A 16,533-nucleotide genomic window follows, 5' to 3' on the forward strand; every position below is an offset into this window, starting at 1 on the left:
AATTCATCACTCCTTTCCGTTTTCCCAGGACAGAGCCATTAGGTATTATATACAACAGTGCGCAGCACTGCGCCAAGCCGTGACGATGCAGCACGCGCAGCCAACCCCTTTAAACTCGAGCTTTTTTCCACAACATCCTGGGCTCGTCTCACCCCCCTTGCCGCGTACCTTTTTTTTGCAAAAGTAGGGATAAAAAGAAATGCTCCAATTACTACTTAAATTTTTCGGTTAAAAGATATTCCCTTTGAGAACAAACTGGTGAGGTAAAGTGGCTCAGACTTTCCTCCCTGTGTTAACGAAAAATTGTGCCTTCTGTTTTTTTGCAAATGAGTAGGTAAGGTAGGGGCAGTGCTTCGAAGTGTTCGAGGAGCGTCAGTCAGCAGCGACATTTTCCTGTCGCGTTCTGCTAAATGGGGGCGATATGCAGTCCTTTCCCAGCTTCGTGCATTTAAATCGGGGGCGCTGCCGCGTTGTCGTCAGAATGAAGAAGTATACTGACGTGTTTTCATTAACGTCGTTGGAGGGATCATCTTGGTGGTAAAGGGAAGGCGCCACAACAAGGGGGCAAAACATATCCTTATAGAAACAACGTGCATGTGCGCACCTACGTATGCCGTATATTGGGAGCGCCAAATAATTTCCTCCTCCACCCCCCCCTTGGCATATTATTACCTCCCTGGCAACATTGCGATGAGAGCAAGGGTACTGTTACTTAGCAAGTCAGCACCTGTCCATGGAAAAAATGCACATTTCGGGGGGGGTAGGCTCTCCTCACGTGAGTATAAGCAGTAGCCGCGATGGAAGCGAAGCGCCGCTCATACGGTATGCACAAATAAATGCGCTAGAAATGCAATGCGCAAAAAATACTGCTTTTATTAGGGTCACCTGCGGCAGAACAAAGCCCCATTATTGTACGTAACTTTACGTGTACGTTTCCTTTTTTTTCTTTTTTAATTCGCCAATTTGAAAAAAAAAAGGAAAAAATTTTTATTAATCACGCTTTTATGACCTTCTATGCACAGCTGAGAGGAAAGAAAATTATTTTTTTTTTTCTGTTAAGCATAAAAAAAAGAGGAAGCAACTCACGTCATGTTTATTCATCCGTACGATCAATCACACGATAAGATAAGCGTTAAGCGCTGTTAGCAGTTTTATACTTTACGTTCACGCGCGTCAGCAACCTTAGCCATCGCCGTCGCCATCACCATCTCCATCACCATCTCCATCACTATCGCCTTGCCTTGAGTTTTACCAGTTCGGCCCCTTCGCCATCCGACAGTGAAACAATCGCGCGGCGAATCATATAAATATATATACGCGCATACTCTACGTGCCTACTCACGTGGGCACTTGTGTAACTCCTTTGCCGTACGAGTTAGGGAGAAGACTTCCCCTGTTCACGCAACCTTTTTCGGGAGCCCGCCCTCTTCTTAAACTTATATTATCCCCCCCTCCTTCTCTTTTTTCAAAATGGCGCAACGAGTTCATTATCGTAAACACAATCACTACAACACAAAGTCGAACAAAGTGAGGCCCATAAGGACGCCAGGGGGCAAGTTAACTATCCATGTAGTGAAGAAGAAGGCCGGGAAGCCAAAATGTGCTGATTGCAAAACGGCCATTCAGGGGGTAAGCACGAGGGAAGAAAAAGCCAAGTGGCTGGCACCAGAACTATCGCGCGAGAGAGCCGTGGAAGGAGAATGCCAAAGTACATGGGGCATACCATGAACATGCATATACACAATGCATATCGAGTTTTTCCCCTACATTTGAGGCTAACGAGAGGAATACGTGCTACACCATGTCGCGCCATTTCCCCACGCACCTCTTTATGTATACTTCATGCATTAGTTAGTGTTTTGCTTCTTCGTGAAGTGTTTCCCTTTTGGCTACCTTTGTCCTTTTTTTACCTGAACCGTTCATATTTTTTTTTTTTCAACCATAATACTCTGCGGCAATTTTTGTGCATAATTTTATGAACAGTTCATATTTTTCTTTTTCTCTTTTTGCACACCATGGTTGAAGCATTTTATGTTGTTTCGCGCAACAGCCTGTTCGTTACGTCATGGAGGAGATGCGCAGGAACGGATGTTGCTGGGCGTTCATGTGAGGGAGTAACTTCCCTCTTGAATATTCCAAGCACACAATTATCCTATTTCTTTTTCTTTTTTGCCATAATGTAGGTTAAGGCCCTGCGACCAGCAGACAACCGCCGAGCGAGGAAAAAGGATAGAAAAGTTTCCAGGGCCTATGGAGGCTCCATATGCGCCAAGTGCATTCGGGAAAGAATCATGAGAGCTTTTCTTTTTGAGGAGCAGAAATGTGTTCGACAAGTATTGAAGGAAAAGAAGAAACAGGAGAAAAAGGTGAAGAAGGTTAAAAAGGAAAAGAAAAAACCAACAGCCAAGGATGCAAAGAAAAAGACTAAAACTGATAACAAGAAGCCTAAGAAGGTCGCTGATAAGCGAAAGGGCAGATGAATGAGAAGGGCGTCTCTCCCAGGACCACTCTCTCTAGGGAAGTATATACATGTGCAGGAAAAGCAATGATATAGACAAACCCCATCGCACACACACCCTTGCGGAGAGAAAGTCAGAAATATGATGTGTGCACATGTGGTGGCTCACTGTCCGCGTGAGCTCCCCGCAGCTTTTGCAACTCCTCGCCCAAGGGCATGGGCACATACGCATGCGCAGTGTGCATATTCGCATAACACTTTTTTCTTCCTCTCTCCCTGTTTGACTTGCTTTCTTTTCTCCCTTTTTTTTTTTTAACTATACCGCGCTGTTCCATCTCTCAGTGTGTATATGTACCAAACTTACCTAAGTCATTTAAATTTTTTTAATTAAGCGCTGAGAAGGGAGGTGCCAAAGGTGAAGCGGACGCATTATTCTTGCAGCGGGTGTCGCGTCATGGTACTGCTTCCAACCCGGCTGATCGTGACTCCACGGCTTCGTCAAAATGATACTTAGCTTCAATATTAGAAGGGAAAGAAAACTTAAAAAAAAAGAAAAAAAAAAACTCTTCCCATTGAGAGACCTTCTTTAAACATTCACATGAACGGATTGGCGGTAACACTTTTTTTTTTTCTTTCTCACCTCTTCGTGTTCACATTTGGCACAATCGTCTCGTAGGCACCCCTTGGTGCGGTTACTCCTATTCGTAGTAACGTGTTGGGGAGAAACTTCTCCGTTCATTATAAGGTTAAAAAAAGGAAAAAGAGCGTGGAAATTTTTTTTTTTTTTTTTTTCCTTTCCTATGTGAGACTCTTCCGCGAATTACTAGCACTACTATCGCGGCTTCCCCAATTTGATGGTGATTTTGGGAGAAAAAAAAAAATTTGACCTTCCCCTGTACCCCACCCCCTGTATAGTTGCTTTCGCCACCCAGCGAACCCGTCATGCTTCCTTTCATGGTGACCCCTGCAGTCGACTATGTGCTTGATCCAGTTCCTTTTTTGAGCACACCTTGTGGGGGGGGCGAAGCAGGTGTAAGGCAAGCGGGTGTATGGCAAGAGGGTGAACGTGCATTTGAGGGTCGGGCTATAACGGGGAAGTGCTACCACACGGAGTGTTTGAGCAGGTCGCACTAGGGCTGACCACGCTACAGCAGACCGAAGCACACACTCCAAGTCAGAAATGTCTGCGACGAAGATACTCTTTCCCATTTTATTCTTCACACTTATCCTACGTACGCTGCTAGTTACTAGCGAAAGTAAACACACACAAAATTATTACACACTGAGTAGGAGTTCGCACAGCACCACGCGAGAGACGAACCGGAAAAGCAATTCTCTTCACGTAAAGAAGAGGCTCATTAGGTTGAGGCGGGGTAGACTTCGTGTTCCTCCTCCGCGTGCGTCCGCATTCCTCGTCTTTGACATAATAAAGGTAAATCAGAGAAAAAAAGGGGGGTGGCTCCACCTCTGCGATGGAGTACGTGGAGAATTATTTCAAGCAGCGCCGTTGTCGGCATCCTTTTTCTCCCCCCTCACAGGGAGCAAATCTCACCCACTTTTTTGGCGCAGATTTTCGGGCGGCTGTCCGACCAAGAACTACTAGGCCACGTGATTTCGCACAACAACGACTTCATACAGATCAACAAAAATAAGGGGAAAAAAAAATGGGAGAAATTATTCCTCCCCCAAAACGAAAGCTTAAATTTCGAAGCTTTTAAGGACTTTCTGAGACAGGCTCAATTCGAGTGGCCCCTCACCATCAACTCTGGGCAGATAAAGAACCAGGGCTCGATCAGCATCCCGGGTAGGTCCCCAGGGTGGAAGCCACGCCGCACTGGTTTGCCTCCCTCGCGTGGCGGTTTCGGGAGGTTTCCTCTCCATCTGGACTGCCTCCCTATCTCGCCTGTTTTACCCATCTGGCTTGGCTTCCCATCTCGACCGCCTTACCCCTCCTCCGCCGCAGTTTGCCCCCTCGTTTATGTAGAGAGCTGCCGCAAAATCAGTGAGTTCCTCAAGGGAAAGAACAAAAACAAAGGCGTGAACGCAGGCACCAACAGAGGAGCGAAGATCAATTTAAAACTTATTAACGACTACGTGAGTGAGCAGCCCATCTCGAACGATGCAATGCGTAAGTGAATTGGAGAAGGAAAAGGAGACGAAAGATCAGAAGCTGTGCAGTGCGTGAAGAAATAATCGGCACATGGGATGCATGCCGACGTGGGAAGGTCTCTCCAATTGGCAGCTGTGCAAACGACCGGTTGGTAATCCCTGTGAGCACATCCATTCATATTATTTCCCTCCCCCGATTTACTTCCCCTTCCAGAGTGCGTCTTTTCCTCCTTTAGCGACCTTCCCGAGCTAACGAAGGATCAGTTTATAAGCAAAATTCACGAGTGGGCCCCATCAGATGGTTCGCAAAATGGACAATGTTGACCTTGCCTGGTGGTGTAGAAATTGGAAAAAGGTTAGGCACCACCAAGTGGGGTCATGTGGAGAAATTATTTTTTTTTTTTTTTTTTTTTTTTTTTTCTCCTCTTTAGGGATAATCGACTGGTACACCTTCGTCTACAACTTGAAGGAGGAGCCCTCGGACAACATAAAAAGATTTTTTGACTAAACTACGATGTGAAGGAGGCCATTTGGAGTGAATGCGAGTGTTCTGTGGAGTAGCGGCACCGTCTGGTGGAAGCCTAGCCCGAGGGGGAACTTCTCCGCCACTGTGTAACGTCGTCTTTCATGTGAAGTTTACCTTCTGATGTTGCCCGGTTATTTTATTTTATTTTATTATTATTTTTTCTTTCTTCGCGGCCGGCTAGGAAGACTCTTGGGGGAAGGGGCTGCTTGAACAGGCGAATGTGTTGAGAATTCCATGTGCAACGAATTAGAGTTGTCCATGCCGCTAACCATGCCGCTTCGCACATCGCTCCCCCCCCTCAGAACTGCATGTACTCCACCTGGTAGGCGCACTTCCTGCACCTTTTCACGTAAAGGGAATCCTCCGCGTTGGTGCAGGTGGGCGAGTCAAACTCGTGTTCATTATCATCGCAAATGATTTTTTGTTCCTCCTGCTTTTTAACCTTCTTACTGTAAATACTCTTTGGCTTAACCATCTTGTGCAGGTCCTTCCGTTTCTTCTTCGACTGAGGAGTTGTCTGTGCATTGCTAAATGAGTTTAGCAGCTTCGATATGTACATGCGTTTGACTCCTTCCATGGAGCCGTGCTTTCGTATGGCAATTTCTTTGATTTGGAAAAGAAAGTAGAGTTTCATTTGTTTGGAATACCCACGTGGGTTCTTTGTGCACAGAAGAGCTAGCTGTTTTTCATATTTGGATAGGTCATAATTGTTAAGGCAATATTTCCTCACTAACTTGCTGAGGGATATCATTTTGAAGTTATTGTCCAACACTTTGCAATCGTAGCAGATGTATATGTTTACTGCACACAGGGGTTTATTTAACTTCTTCTTCTTGTTGCATAAGAAGCAATACTCTTGTAGAATGAGCTCTCCGTTAGTCCCGTGTTGCCTCTCCACACTGAACAGGAATTTATCTTTATTTTTTTGGAAAATCTTGTTTAACTGCTTTATGGCTTCCTCATCTTCGTTTAGATGCGTGAGGTCTGCGGTGTCACTCCAGGGGGCACTCCCCTGTGTGAGCTTTAGTAAGGAATTCCTGACGCTGCTGTCTTCGCAGTGATGGTCTGCCGTGGGGATAAAATGGGGCTGCTCCAAAAGCGGTCTCTCCAGAAGCGGTTGCACCAATAGCTGTCCCTCCCCCCCGGAGTCCTCTTCCACGTAGAAACCCCCCTCATTCAACACCTCCTCCAGTTCTGCATCCTGTCCGATTGCATTATTGGGAGTGCTCCCCTCAGCAGGGGTAGCAGTCTCCTTTCTTTGCTCCACCGGGATGACCGTCTCTTCATTTTGCCTCGCCTCACCCCCATCCGATGTGACCCCACTCGGAAGCATCACCTCCTGGAGGAACTCCTGTAGAAAGTTTTTCCTCTGGAACTTCAAGTAAAAATTGATGTGTGGTAAGTCTTCCCCATAGTAGTCTATTTCGTCTTTTAGGTTTTGTTCATACAGGATGGTGTTGTAATTGGCTTCTTCCCTTTCGTTTTCCGAGTCATCGCTGTGCGCCATGGTCGCGAGTGGGTCGGCCCAGCTGTGCTTCCATTCAGTTCCTTCTTCTCAGTCTCACACAGTTTGGTTGACTCCCCTGAACAATTCGTCCGGGGGAGGACGGCATACTCACGGATACAACGTGGTGCATGAGAGTTCCACTAAGGTTCGCTCTCCCCCTGGGAGTACTCCTCCAAAGGGAAAAAAAAAATCCATGCGTGGCTATTTTCCTTGGCCCGTTTTTGTTCCTCTCTAGTGCATATTATTACGGGGTCGGTACTCTGCTGACGGTGGGTAGTCTCCTCTGTGCAAAGGGGGGAAGACGGTATATATATACATGAATGCTTCGCACAGAAGGAAAAAAAAAAAAAAAAAAAGTCACTCATGTGAGTGCACATAAAACTCTTGTATGCATTAACAGATAGATATACGCTACGATTCCCTTTTTCTTCCTTTTTTTTCTTTTTTTTTCTTTCTCCTCATGCGACTTCACCACCGCTATGTATGTTTATTTTTAAAATTTTGCCACCGCTTCCGCGCAGCGAGTGACCTACAAAAGTTGTATAAGCTTTCCCGCTAAATCCCTTTGGACACTCTCCTGCTCACGTTTGCCATGTAGGAGAGAGCCACTCCCCCTTCCTGGCTCTATGATTGTCAGAATACATCTGCAGAGGGGAACATCCGATCAGCTGCGGATTATGCCACTTCATGCAGGGGTTTTATACTCCCCCTGGGGTGAACAGAATGAATAGGGAAGGGGCGAATATGCGGACAAAAGAGGGGGTCCACCATATGAGAACAAAAGCGGGAATCTCCATTTATGACTCCCCCCTTTGAAGAGGTTCCTTTTGAAGGGCTTCCCCTTGAGGAGCTTCCCCTTGAGGAGCTTCCCCTTGAGGAGGCCTCCATTTCGTTTCCCCCCCACCCCCACATGTGAACGGAAAAACGCGCAAAATGAATTGCACCGTCTTGTTCCTTGTGGTAGCGGCCATTGTGACGGTGCTCGATCGATGGGAGAAGATCCCCAAATTTTACGCCAGGTTGGAAGGGAGAACATTCTCTTGCATGGTTGCTGCTGTATATATTCACTCGTCCCGTCACACTGGTGTAGCTAATCCGACCTCTCACATGATACCTTTTTCGCTTCCCTCTCTCTCTTCAGAAAGTTAGCCCATATGTTGTGCGGCCTAATCATCCTCCTCTTCGACGTTAGCATAAACGGCAGTAGAAGGTCGCCTCAAGTGAACGATGCTGCCAACACCGGGGAGGGAAGCCATTGCGTCTTGTTCATTTATCTGATAGCTGCCACGTCCATTCTCCGCTGCTTTATCTGTCCATTCAGGTATGGCCCCGCGGGGGAATCGCGCGGGAGTTTTCCATCCCCTGAAAAGTTGCCCTTCCCCCCTATAACGTGTTCCTCTGTTCACCACTCCACCTGTTGGCCTCTTCCCCCCCAAACCACAGATTTGGCGTATACCGAGACAAAGGAATCATCATCTACAACACAGTCGTGTCTCTTTTTTTCTTCTTCAAACTGCCGCTCTACGTGTTGACGCCCATCTTTTTCGCAGACCCGATGGCAGCCATCGTGGGCAGGCAGTTCCCCGCCCACTCTATTTACAAGAAGAAAACAGTAAGGAGAAGAGAGAAATCGAGCGGAGTGGTTTGCTCACTGGCCCAGCGGGTGGGTCTGCTAAGTGGGTTCGCAGAAAGGACCACTGTCTCGCGCTCAGCTTTACGATGTGGCGCCACTTAGATGGGCTACTCACTGTTTCATTGCTTCACTTCTTCCCTTCCCTTGCAGCTGCATGGCACCCTGGCCTGCTTCTTCGTGTCGCTTGTGTCCCTTTACTACGTGCAGAATTACCTGCACATGCTCCTCCTAGGCTTGGCCCTCAGCCTGCTTGAACTCTTTGGCGGTGCCATGGACAATCTGTGCATGTGCTTCCCCATCTTCATTTATATGATGTTTTTTAACGTCTAGTTTTGCTCCATCGGTCGGCCCATTTTAGCTTCCCCGTTGCATCTTACCCGTTGCATCTTACCCGTTGCATCTTACCCGTTGCATCTTACCCGTTGCATCTTACCCGTTGCATCTTACCCGTTGTATCTTACCCGTTGCATCTTACCATTTGCAGTGGACCCATTGCAGTCGACCTGTTGCAGCTCAACCGGTGCTGTCGACCCCGTTTGTGAAACCAGATTGTCCGTCCGCCCCCCAGCCCAGCGACACATGCGTGCTCATGGCATCTTTAAAAAAAAAAAAAAGAAGTGGAAACGAAGGGACAAAAAATATCAAGTGATGAAGTGGCGGCCAAATTTGTCCACTTTTTTTTTTCCTTTTTTTTTGCAACGTTTGTGCACCACCTCCACGTTAACTTCCACCGCCCATTCGAAATAATGAACCCCTTTATTTTTAAAAATGAAATTTTCAACTGTGTCTGCGCAAAATATGATAAGCATCGTTTTGAAGTGCCCCGCGTGGGGGAAAGGAATCCGTCCCTGCATGCCAACCTTTCGGCGAGGGAAGAAAAAAAGGGGAAAAAAAGGGGAAAAAAAAAGAAAAAAAAAAGAAAAAAAAAAGAAAGAAAAACGAAACGAAACAGACGCATTAGGCATACTACGCCTTCATGGAGGGGCAGACCTGTCGCGTGGAAACCCGCCAAAAAGGATCCCACAAAGGGAGGTGGATTGCTTACCCAGGTAGCCGTTTCCAACCTTTGCCCAAAGACATTAATTCGAGAGGCAACTCATCCATGCCATCACCCGAATGGTGAATTTTTTTTTTTTTTCAATTTTATAAGTTCGTTATATGATTTGTTAAAAAGGTGACAAAAAAACAAAAAAAAAAAAAGACAAGGTGATGAAGCGCTATGCAATTTGATCTGCTGAGCGCACCTCTTACTGGGGGGAGGGAAGAAAGGAGTAGGAAAAGTAACAAGTTAGGAGATACCATCCGAGGCGATTTACTTCCTCCTTCTGGTGCTCCTGAGCGGGTACTTCCTGCCACCCTCCTGGGGCACACTACTGTCTACTAACAAATCGCTTCCCGCCTTGCCCCTTTCCGCCTGGATGCTCTTGCTGCCTCGGCTGCTTTTATTTCCACTGGTTCCCTTGTTCGTTTTGGTTTCAGTCTTACTTCGGCTCTGGCCTCTGTTGGCCCCTTTGCTGTCCCCTTTCCTCGTGGCTTCTTTCCCCCTACTGGTTCGGCTCCTAGTTGTTGTCCTCCTTCCCTTCGAAGTCGCCGCGACGTTGCTGCCTTGGGCGTTTCTCGAAGTTTGGCTGTCTACCGACACGGGGTTGCTCTGCAGGGAGCTGTCGTTGGCGGAGTTTGAGGGCACCGAAGATAAGGCGTCCCCCTCCGCGGCCGCCACGGAAGACACATCCGGAGCCAACTGTGGCGGTTCGTTTGGGGCTATCAGCGACGCCTCCTGAGAGGCGATGGGCTCCTCTTCGAGAACAGAGATAAACGCGCCCTCCGCTTCCCCCTGCACCACTGGAGATAATTCCTCCTCCGCTTTCACCTGCACCACTGGAGATTCCTTCTTTTTCTCCTCCTTCCCCTCCTCCTTAATGGCGCGTGCCCGACCCCCCCCGCAGGTGAACAAATCATTTAGAATGAACTTTAAGTTTTCCACCTCCAGCAGAAGCGACTTGCAGTTTTCATCGGAGACACCAATTTCGCGCTCCTTATCTTTGACCAGTTTTTTCAGCCGAGAAATGTCATTTTGATATTCTCTCCCCTTCATTAGATTCTCCTCCACCAACTGGTTGTAGCACTTTTTTGTAAAACTCAGCTCATTGACGACGTTTATGTGAAACGAAAAGAGATCGTTCAATGACTTGAAATTCATTTCTTCCATGTATTTCGTCGTTTCCTCATTTGGGAGATCCTTCCTGTTGTGTGTCTGTCCTTTATCCGTTGTGTGTTCTATTTGGTTCCCTTTTTCACTCTCCAGATGTAAGATTTTCTCCAGAAGTATATTCTTTTCCATTATGACTTGATCAAACAGGAGAGTATCTGTACCGACTGTCTCGACTGTCTCCACTGCATAGGTGTGTTTTATATCTTTTATGACCTCCTTGACGTTTTCTATTTGTTCTTCCCAGTTAACATCACTCAGATCGCGACACAATTCGATCTGTTTTATCGCTTCCTCTATCCTTTCCATGCATCGAGCTACTTGCCTGTTTTTCCTTTCGTACGATTCACACAAAATTTTATAGTGACTTATCTTGTCATCAAAGTATTTGGCTTGCTCTCCCAGCATTTCTATTTTTCCATTAAAATGATTCATCATCAGTTCATTTTCTTTTTCCAGAGCTTCCTTCTCCACCACTGTTTCTACAAACTCATCGTATAGCTCTCCGTACTTCATCGCATCTTTTGATTTGTCTTCCAGTTGGATTTTTTTTCCTTCACTGATCTTCATCGTTGCTTTTTCTTTATCTCTTTGATCCACGAGTGGGGGTAAAGGCAACTCCTTTTTGTCTGGTCCCAATTGGTTCGTCGCCTCGGTTGGGTAGTTCATCCCAGAGGGTACCTCTTTGTTCACTTCTAAGGGATCACTTCTCTCCGTCTGTTCATCCAACTGTTGTCTCATTTTTGTATTCTCTTCCTTCTGCTGTGTTAGTTGCTCTCTTTGCTTCTCAATCTGTGCGAATAACAACGCGCTGGCTTCCTTTTCGGCTTTTAAGTCTTCCTTAATGCCGCTAATTATCTCCTGTTCCTTCTTCAGTTCTGCTCTCAAGCAGTCGCTCACTTGCTTTTCCCCCTCGAGCGAGGAGACTCTATCCCTCTCTTTTTCCAGCTCCCCCTCCAGCGATGCGACTCTGTCTTTCTCTTTCTCGAGCTCCCCCTCCAGCGATGCGACTCTGTCTTTCTCTTTTTCCAGCTCAACCTCCAACGAGTGGCATCTGTCCGTTGAGTCCTCCATCTGCTCCGTCAACGAGATAACTCTGTCTCTTTCTTCCTCTAGTTCTGTCTCAAGTGAGGTTATTTTGTTTCTCTCCCCCTCCAGCTCTGTCTCAAGTGAGGTAACTCTGTCTCTTTCTTCCTCTAGCTCTGTCTCAAGTGAGGTTATTTTGTTTCTCTCCCCCTCCAGTTCTGTCTCAAGTGAGGTAACTCTGTCTCTTTCTTCATCTAGCTCTGTCTCAAGTGAGTTTACTCTGTTCTTTTCCCCGTCCAGCTCTGTCTTAAGTGCGGCTATTATGTCCCTCTCCCCCTTCAGCTCCACATCCAACGAGTGGCTTCCGTCCCTTTCTTCCGCTAGCTCTACCTCTGAGTTACTTTTTTTCTTCTCCTCCTCCAGCCATTCCCTTCTCCCCTTTTCTCCTTGCAACTCTGCCTCCAGCGAACTGCATCTTTTCCTTTCTTCGGCTAGCTCTTCCTCCAATGAGTCACTTCTTTCCTTTTTCCCTTCCAACTCTGCCTCCAACGAGTGGTTTCTGTGCCTTTCTTCCGCTAGCTCTTCCTCCAATGAGTCACTTCTCCCCTTTTCTCCGTCCAACTCTGCCTCCAATGAACTGCATCTTTTCCTTTCTTCGGATAACTCTGCCTCCAATGAGTCACTTCTCCCCTTTTGCGCCTCCAACTCGGACGCCAATTCATCCAGCCTCGCCTTGACCTCGCTGCCCATCTTGCGCTCCTCCTCCATCTGCGAAAACAGCGCGTCGTTCACTAATTCTTCCCTTTCAACATGCACCCTCAGTTCCTCGACATTCACCTTCAGTTCCTCGACCTGCAGACTGAGTTCCTCGCTTCGCTTCCGTTCACTCTCCAGCTGAAACTCCATCTCCATCAGAGCTTCCTTCTGCCTCTCCACTTCCAGACCCAGTTGGGAAGCTAGTCTCTTTTCTCTCTCCAGAAATTCTCCAAACTGAGAATTTTCCTTCTTCACCGTGTCTAATTCTTCCATAAGTTCCTTGATTCCTTGAGTGGGTTCAAGGAGTGGCTGCTTCTCATCTCCCCCCTTCTTCACTGCATCTACTTTAGATGTAATAACTTTATCACACGGATGGGAAGCATTCACATGGGAATTCACGAACTGATCGAAAATTTTCCCAATCATGTGTCTCACCCTATTTATGTTTCCACCATCTTTCGGAGGGGGGGTATCGATCGCAGCGATGGTAGAGATGATTCCTTCCTCATAGGGTAGCTGTCTAATTAGGTCCCCCTTTTTGAAGTCATCGGGGTGGTGGAAGCGGTTTGCGCATTTCTCCCCCTCCGCTGAAGCGTAAAAAGGGGAATTCCCTGCCATACCATGGGCATCACTTGTTACGTTTAATAACTCGGTTTCCTTTCTGCAGATGGATTGATCAATTTCATTCTCATCGAAAGTTTTCTGCTCCATTAGGTGCATGTCTTTTCCATCCTTGGTGGAGAAAAACTCTGCACTTGTTTCCATTTGCACCGTATTGTATAGAACCCTTTCACTGCTTCTAACATTTTTCACATCGGTGCCATTTCTTCTTAAGATGTCTTGCAACCTTTTCACCTCCCAAAGGAGAGTCTCCGTTTGTTTTCCTTCCCTCTTCGCACGAATTCGTAAATCTTCGCTGCTTCTAATTTCGTTTGTTAATATTTTGTTCAGATAGAGGATGATGCTCATCTGGTTCTTGGTGAGGTTAGTTTGCCCGTTTGGGAAGATTTCCAAGGGGGTGTTGTCCTCTGCTCCCTCCTCGTTTGAGTCCTCCCAAAAAGAGCCATCACTGTCATTAGTGGAAGGAAAATGTTCTGTATTTTTAGTTAACCTTGTTCTGCATCTCATATGTGACACTTTCTCTGCATCGTTGTTCAATTGGATCTCTCCTTTCATCTCTGCGCTTGTCTTCCCTTTAGTGGTCCTCCACAGGGGGGAACAGCATCTCTGGTACAGACTCACACGGTTTAGGGCTACTTCATTTTCTTCCTCCCCCTCGAATGGATCCATTCCTGTGAGAATCCCCTTTGCGTTATTCTCCTTCCCCTGAGTGAAACCCCAACTGGATTGACAATGCATAGTGGAGAGTCTCTTTAAATAGGCCAACAGGTCACCGTTGTATTTGCAGAAGTAGAGTTTCCTCACGTCGAAGTTTTGCTTCACCATCTGGTGATTCACTATTTCTATTTTAAATCTGTTTGATTGTTTGTCTCCTCTGTTCTGTGTGAACATGATCTGAATGTTCTCGTCCTCTCGTTCCCATTTTAGGAGAGTCCTGATTATCTTCTTCACGATCGTCATGTCGAAGTGGGCTAAGGTTCCTCTGCGGGGAGATTGGAAGCCACGTTCAGAACCACCTTGAGAAGCACCTTCAGAACAACCTTTTTTGGGCCCTTTCCCTATGCGCGTGTACCCCTTGCAAACGCGAAAAATGCATTTGGCGAATCGGATGGCGAAGTTCTCCTCCTTCTGATACTCACTTATGAGTTTAATGAGCCTCTTCGATTGATTGGACAACTCCTTATCCTCGCAACTTAGGTCAGAAAAATTGTAGCGAAGCAGTTCGGTGCACATGCTAAAGAGAGAATTCATATGAACAGCCAAAATGCAAAATAAATTGTATACGAATTGAATGTCTTCCCTGATCTTCAGTTCGTCCTCCAACTCGTCATCATCTGTAAGGAACTTTCTGTCCAATCCCGATTGTGCTTCATCAGTGGGTACAGTCATCATATAGCCAGCCTTACCGTCATCATTCTGATTAGGCTTTCTTCGCTCGAGAGGATTTTCCGATGTGTTGAGTTGGTTTCCCTTCTTCATTGCACTCTCCCCATCTCGCAAATGACACCTTTTGCCTTGCCCATGATTGAACACAATGCTGGAGACTTTTAGCATTAGAATTTTTTTTCGGGCGAGGCTTTCTCCTCTGATTGTGCTTCCCCGTTGGAGGATCTCATTGGGGGGCATTCGACTGGTGTGAGCAGTGGGTACATCTTTCGCAAGACGCTCGTTTTTCGAAGTGGGTATATCTTGCATAACCCATTTTATGTGCGTGCCCCGAGGTGAATCGTCCCATTCGACGTGCTGCCCTGATGCGAATTGAACAAAATCAGCTTGTAATTGCTCAGGTGAAACACTATTTGTGTTCGCTTGTCTTTCGCATTCGCCTAATTTCATCCTCTTGTTGAAGCTAGAATAATGACCTGAGTCATTCACTTGCTTGTTCTTCCTTTTGTTATCCTGTGGGCTGTTGTCTCCATTTGTCTTTCCCTCGTTGGTGAAGCCCTCTCCGGTAAGCTCATCAGCATTCATCCATGTAGGCTGATTCGCATAATTGGCAGTCCACACGTCCCCCGCATTACTTATGACCTCGTCCCACTGGTCCTTACAACAATTTGCATCCTTCCCGATGAGTGAGAATGTCTGGAGAGGCATTCCCTCTCCGCTTGGTAATCGATTCTTCTCTATCGTTAGTGGTTCCTCTCTTAAGGGGTAAACAAATTCTTCGCCATTGGCTGATGTATCTTTGTGGGTTGCCAAATGGGTTGCAAAGTGGTCTTTCGGGTTGCCATCCGCGTGTCCTGCTCTGTTGTCGTCCACTTTGCCCTCCGCGTGGGGCGCCCCCTGGACCACCTCCACCGCGTGCTTCTCAAAGAAGGCGCACAACTTCGGGGTGTCAAAGAACTCGAGGTGGTTAATTCTGCCCCTAAAGAAGATGCCCCTCTGGGGGGAGTCAGAAACAGGCTCTTCCCCACGCTTGACGGGCTTCTTCCTCCTCTTGGACACAACACATTTCGATCCCGCCTCGTGAAATAAAATTTCGACACACTTAAAGTTGTCAGTCGAGTTACACACGGTTTTTTGGAGGAGGTTTATCTTTCTACAAATGTTTTTTATTTTTTCTCTTTTTTCTCTTTTGAGTCTCCGTCCTTCATCGCCTTTATCGCGCTTCTCGCGCTGTGGGCACGACGCAACAGCTCCCACGCAGTTGCCTTTGGCTCTGCTTTTAAAACTTCGCACTTGGTTCATCTTGGGCACTTCTCGGAGTCTTCACCGTGGTGGCACTCATTGGAATAAGTTGACAGAGGTTCATCCGCGCTGATAGACGTTAAACCCCGTTGACAGGCGTTCAACCGCATTGACAGGCGTTCAACCGGGTTGACAAACATTAACAATTGACAAGTAAACTAATACGAACGTGCAGATCAACGCGGAAAGAAGTAGCCAGATTATTGGGCAGATAACCCCCCAAACAAGTCGCCATGTATATGGGCAGATAAACGCGAAAACAATGGGGCTCCCCAGAAAAAGTGAATCCCACCGCGCAGCTATATATTTTTACTTGCTCACGCAGGGTTGCCACAACTCCGGGGAATAACGTGCCCCATTGTTTTTCTCACTCGACTCCGGCGCGCGTGTAGCAGGACATACTCTCATGTGAAGCGTGTGGGCATGTGCAGACATGGGTATGCATGACCCTTCGCTTGCGTACGAGCACGTACACACGTGAGTGATCACAGACAAATGCTTGGAACATGCAGCAAAACGAATTGCGCGAAAAAGGGCAGCAAAAGGGGTTGCACAAATTGTCGCACAAATAGTTGCAAACTGGCCGCAAAAGGGGTCGTACAAATAGCCTCAATCTTGCGTGATCCCTGAGGGGGCGGCAAAGGTGAAAAAAACAATCGGAAAAAAATGCCAAAATGAAAAAATGTGACAATGAAAACGCGCAAATAGGCAGGTGTAAAAATAGCGATAAAAAGGCAGATCAAATGAAGATAAAAGGCATGTAGTTTCAGATTGACTGCAAATCGATTGCAAACTGATTTCCGGTAAAATGAAGCAGACGCAAACAAAAAGGCAAGCATGAAAATGCGCACTTTTACGAGGGTACATTTTTACGGAGATACATTTTTACAAAGGCGCAATTTCCAGATGGACAAATGCACGGATATGTATACACGCCTTTTTTCGTCTGAACAGGCAAGATGAAAATTGAGTGTACGTTTGAGCCAATGGGATTAAATCT

The 16,533-nt window shown here is 46.8% G+C and overlaps 5 protein-coding genes across 5 annotated transcripts; 3 read left to right on the top strand and 2 right to left on the bottom strand.

Annotated features, from left to right (window-relative positions):
• Nucleotides 1-1,470: 1,470 nt before the first annotated feature.
• Nucleotides 1,471-2,480, top strand: C922_02955 (50S ribosomal protein L34e; the record flags this gene model as incomplete). Its single annotated transcript, XM_008818553.1, has 2 exons — nucleotides 1,471-1,629; nucleotides 2,184-2,480. The coding sequence occupies 2 exons, from the start codon at nucleotides 1,471-1,473 to the stop codon at nucleotides 2,478-2,480; spliced, it is 456 nt and encodes a 151-aa protein (XP_008816775.1).
• A 1,158-nt stretch (nucleotides 2,481-3,638) lies between these two features.
• Nucleotides 3,639-5,075, top strand: C922_02956 (hypothetical protein; the record flags this gene model as incomplete). The annotated part of the gene is made up of 5 exons (XM_008818554.1): nucleotides 3,639-3,890; nucleotides 4,028-4,262; nucleotides 4,422-4,586; nucleotides 4,782-4,868; nucleotides 4,999-5,075. The coding sequence occupies 5 exons, from the start codon at nucleotides 3,639-3,641 to the stop codon at nucleotides 5,073-5,075; spliced, it is 816 nt and encodes a 271-aa protein (XP_008816776.1).
• Nucleotides 5,076-5,391: 316 nt separating this feature from the next.
• On the bottom strand, nucleotides 5,392-6,600 carry C922_02957 (hypothetical protein; the record flags this gene model as incomplete). Its single annotated transcript, XM_008818555.1, has 1 exon — nucleotides 5,392-6,600. One exon carries the CDS (start codon nucleotides 6,598-6,600, stop codon nucleotides 5,392-5,394), a length of 1,209 nt encoding a protein of 402 aa, XP_008816777.1.
• Nucleotides 6,601-7,533: 933 nt separating this feature from the next.
• Nucleotides 7,534-8,563, top strand: C922_02958 (phosphatidate cytidylyltransferase; the record flags this gene model as incomplete). The annotated part of the gene is made up of 4 exons (XM_008818556.1): nucleotides 7,534-7,619; nucleotides 7,742-7,921; nucleotides 8,044-8,212; nucleotides 8,384-8,563. 4 exons carry the CDS (start codon nucleotides 7,534-7,536, stop codon nucleotides 8,561-8,563), a joined length of 615 nt encoding a protein of 204 aa, XP_008816778.1.
• A 982-nt stretch (nucleotides 8,564-9,545) lies between these two features.
• On the bottom strand, nucleotides 9,546-15,533 carry C922_02959 (hypothetical protein; the record flags this gene model as incomplete). Its single annotated transcript, XM_008818557.1, has 1 exon — nucleotides 9,546-15,533. One exon carries the CDS (start codon nucleotides 15,531-15,533, stop codon nucleotides 9,546-9,548), a length of 5,988 nt encoding a protein of 1,995 aa, XP_008816779.1.
• Between the last annotated feature and the right edge of the window lie 1,000 nt (nucleotides 15,534-16,533).

Source organism: Plasmodium inui (genome assembly GCF_000524495.1).
Source record: "Plasmodium inui San Antonio 1 unplaced genomic scaffold supercont1.11, whole genome shotgun sequence".
In the NCBI taxonomy this organism is placed as follows: Eukaryota; Apicomplexa; class Aconoidasida; order Haemosporida; family Plasmodiidae; genus Plasmodium; species Plasmodium inui.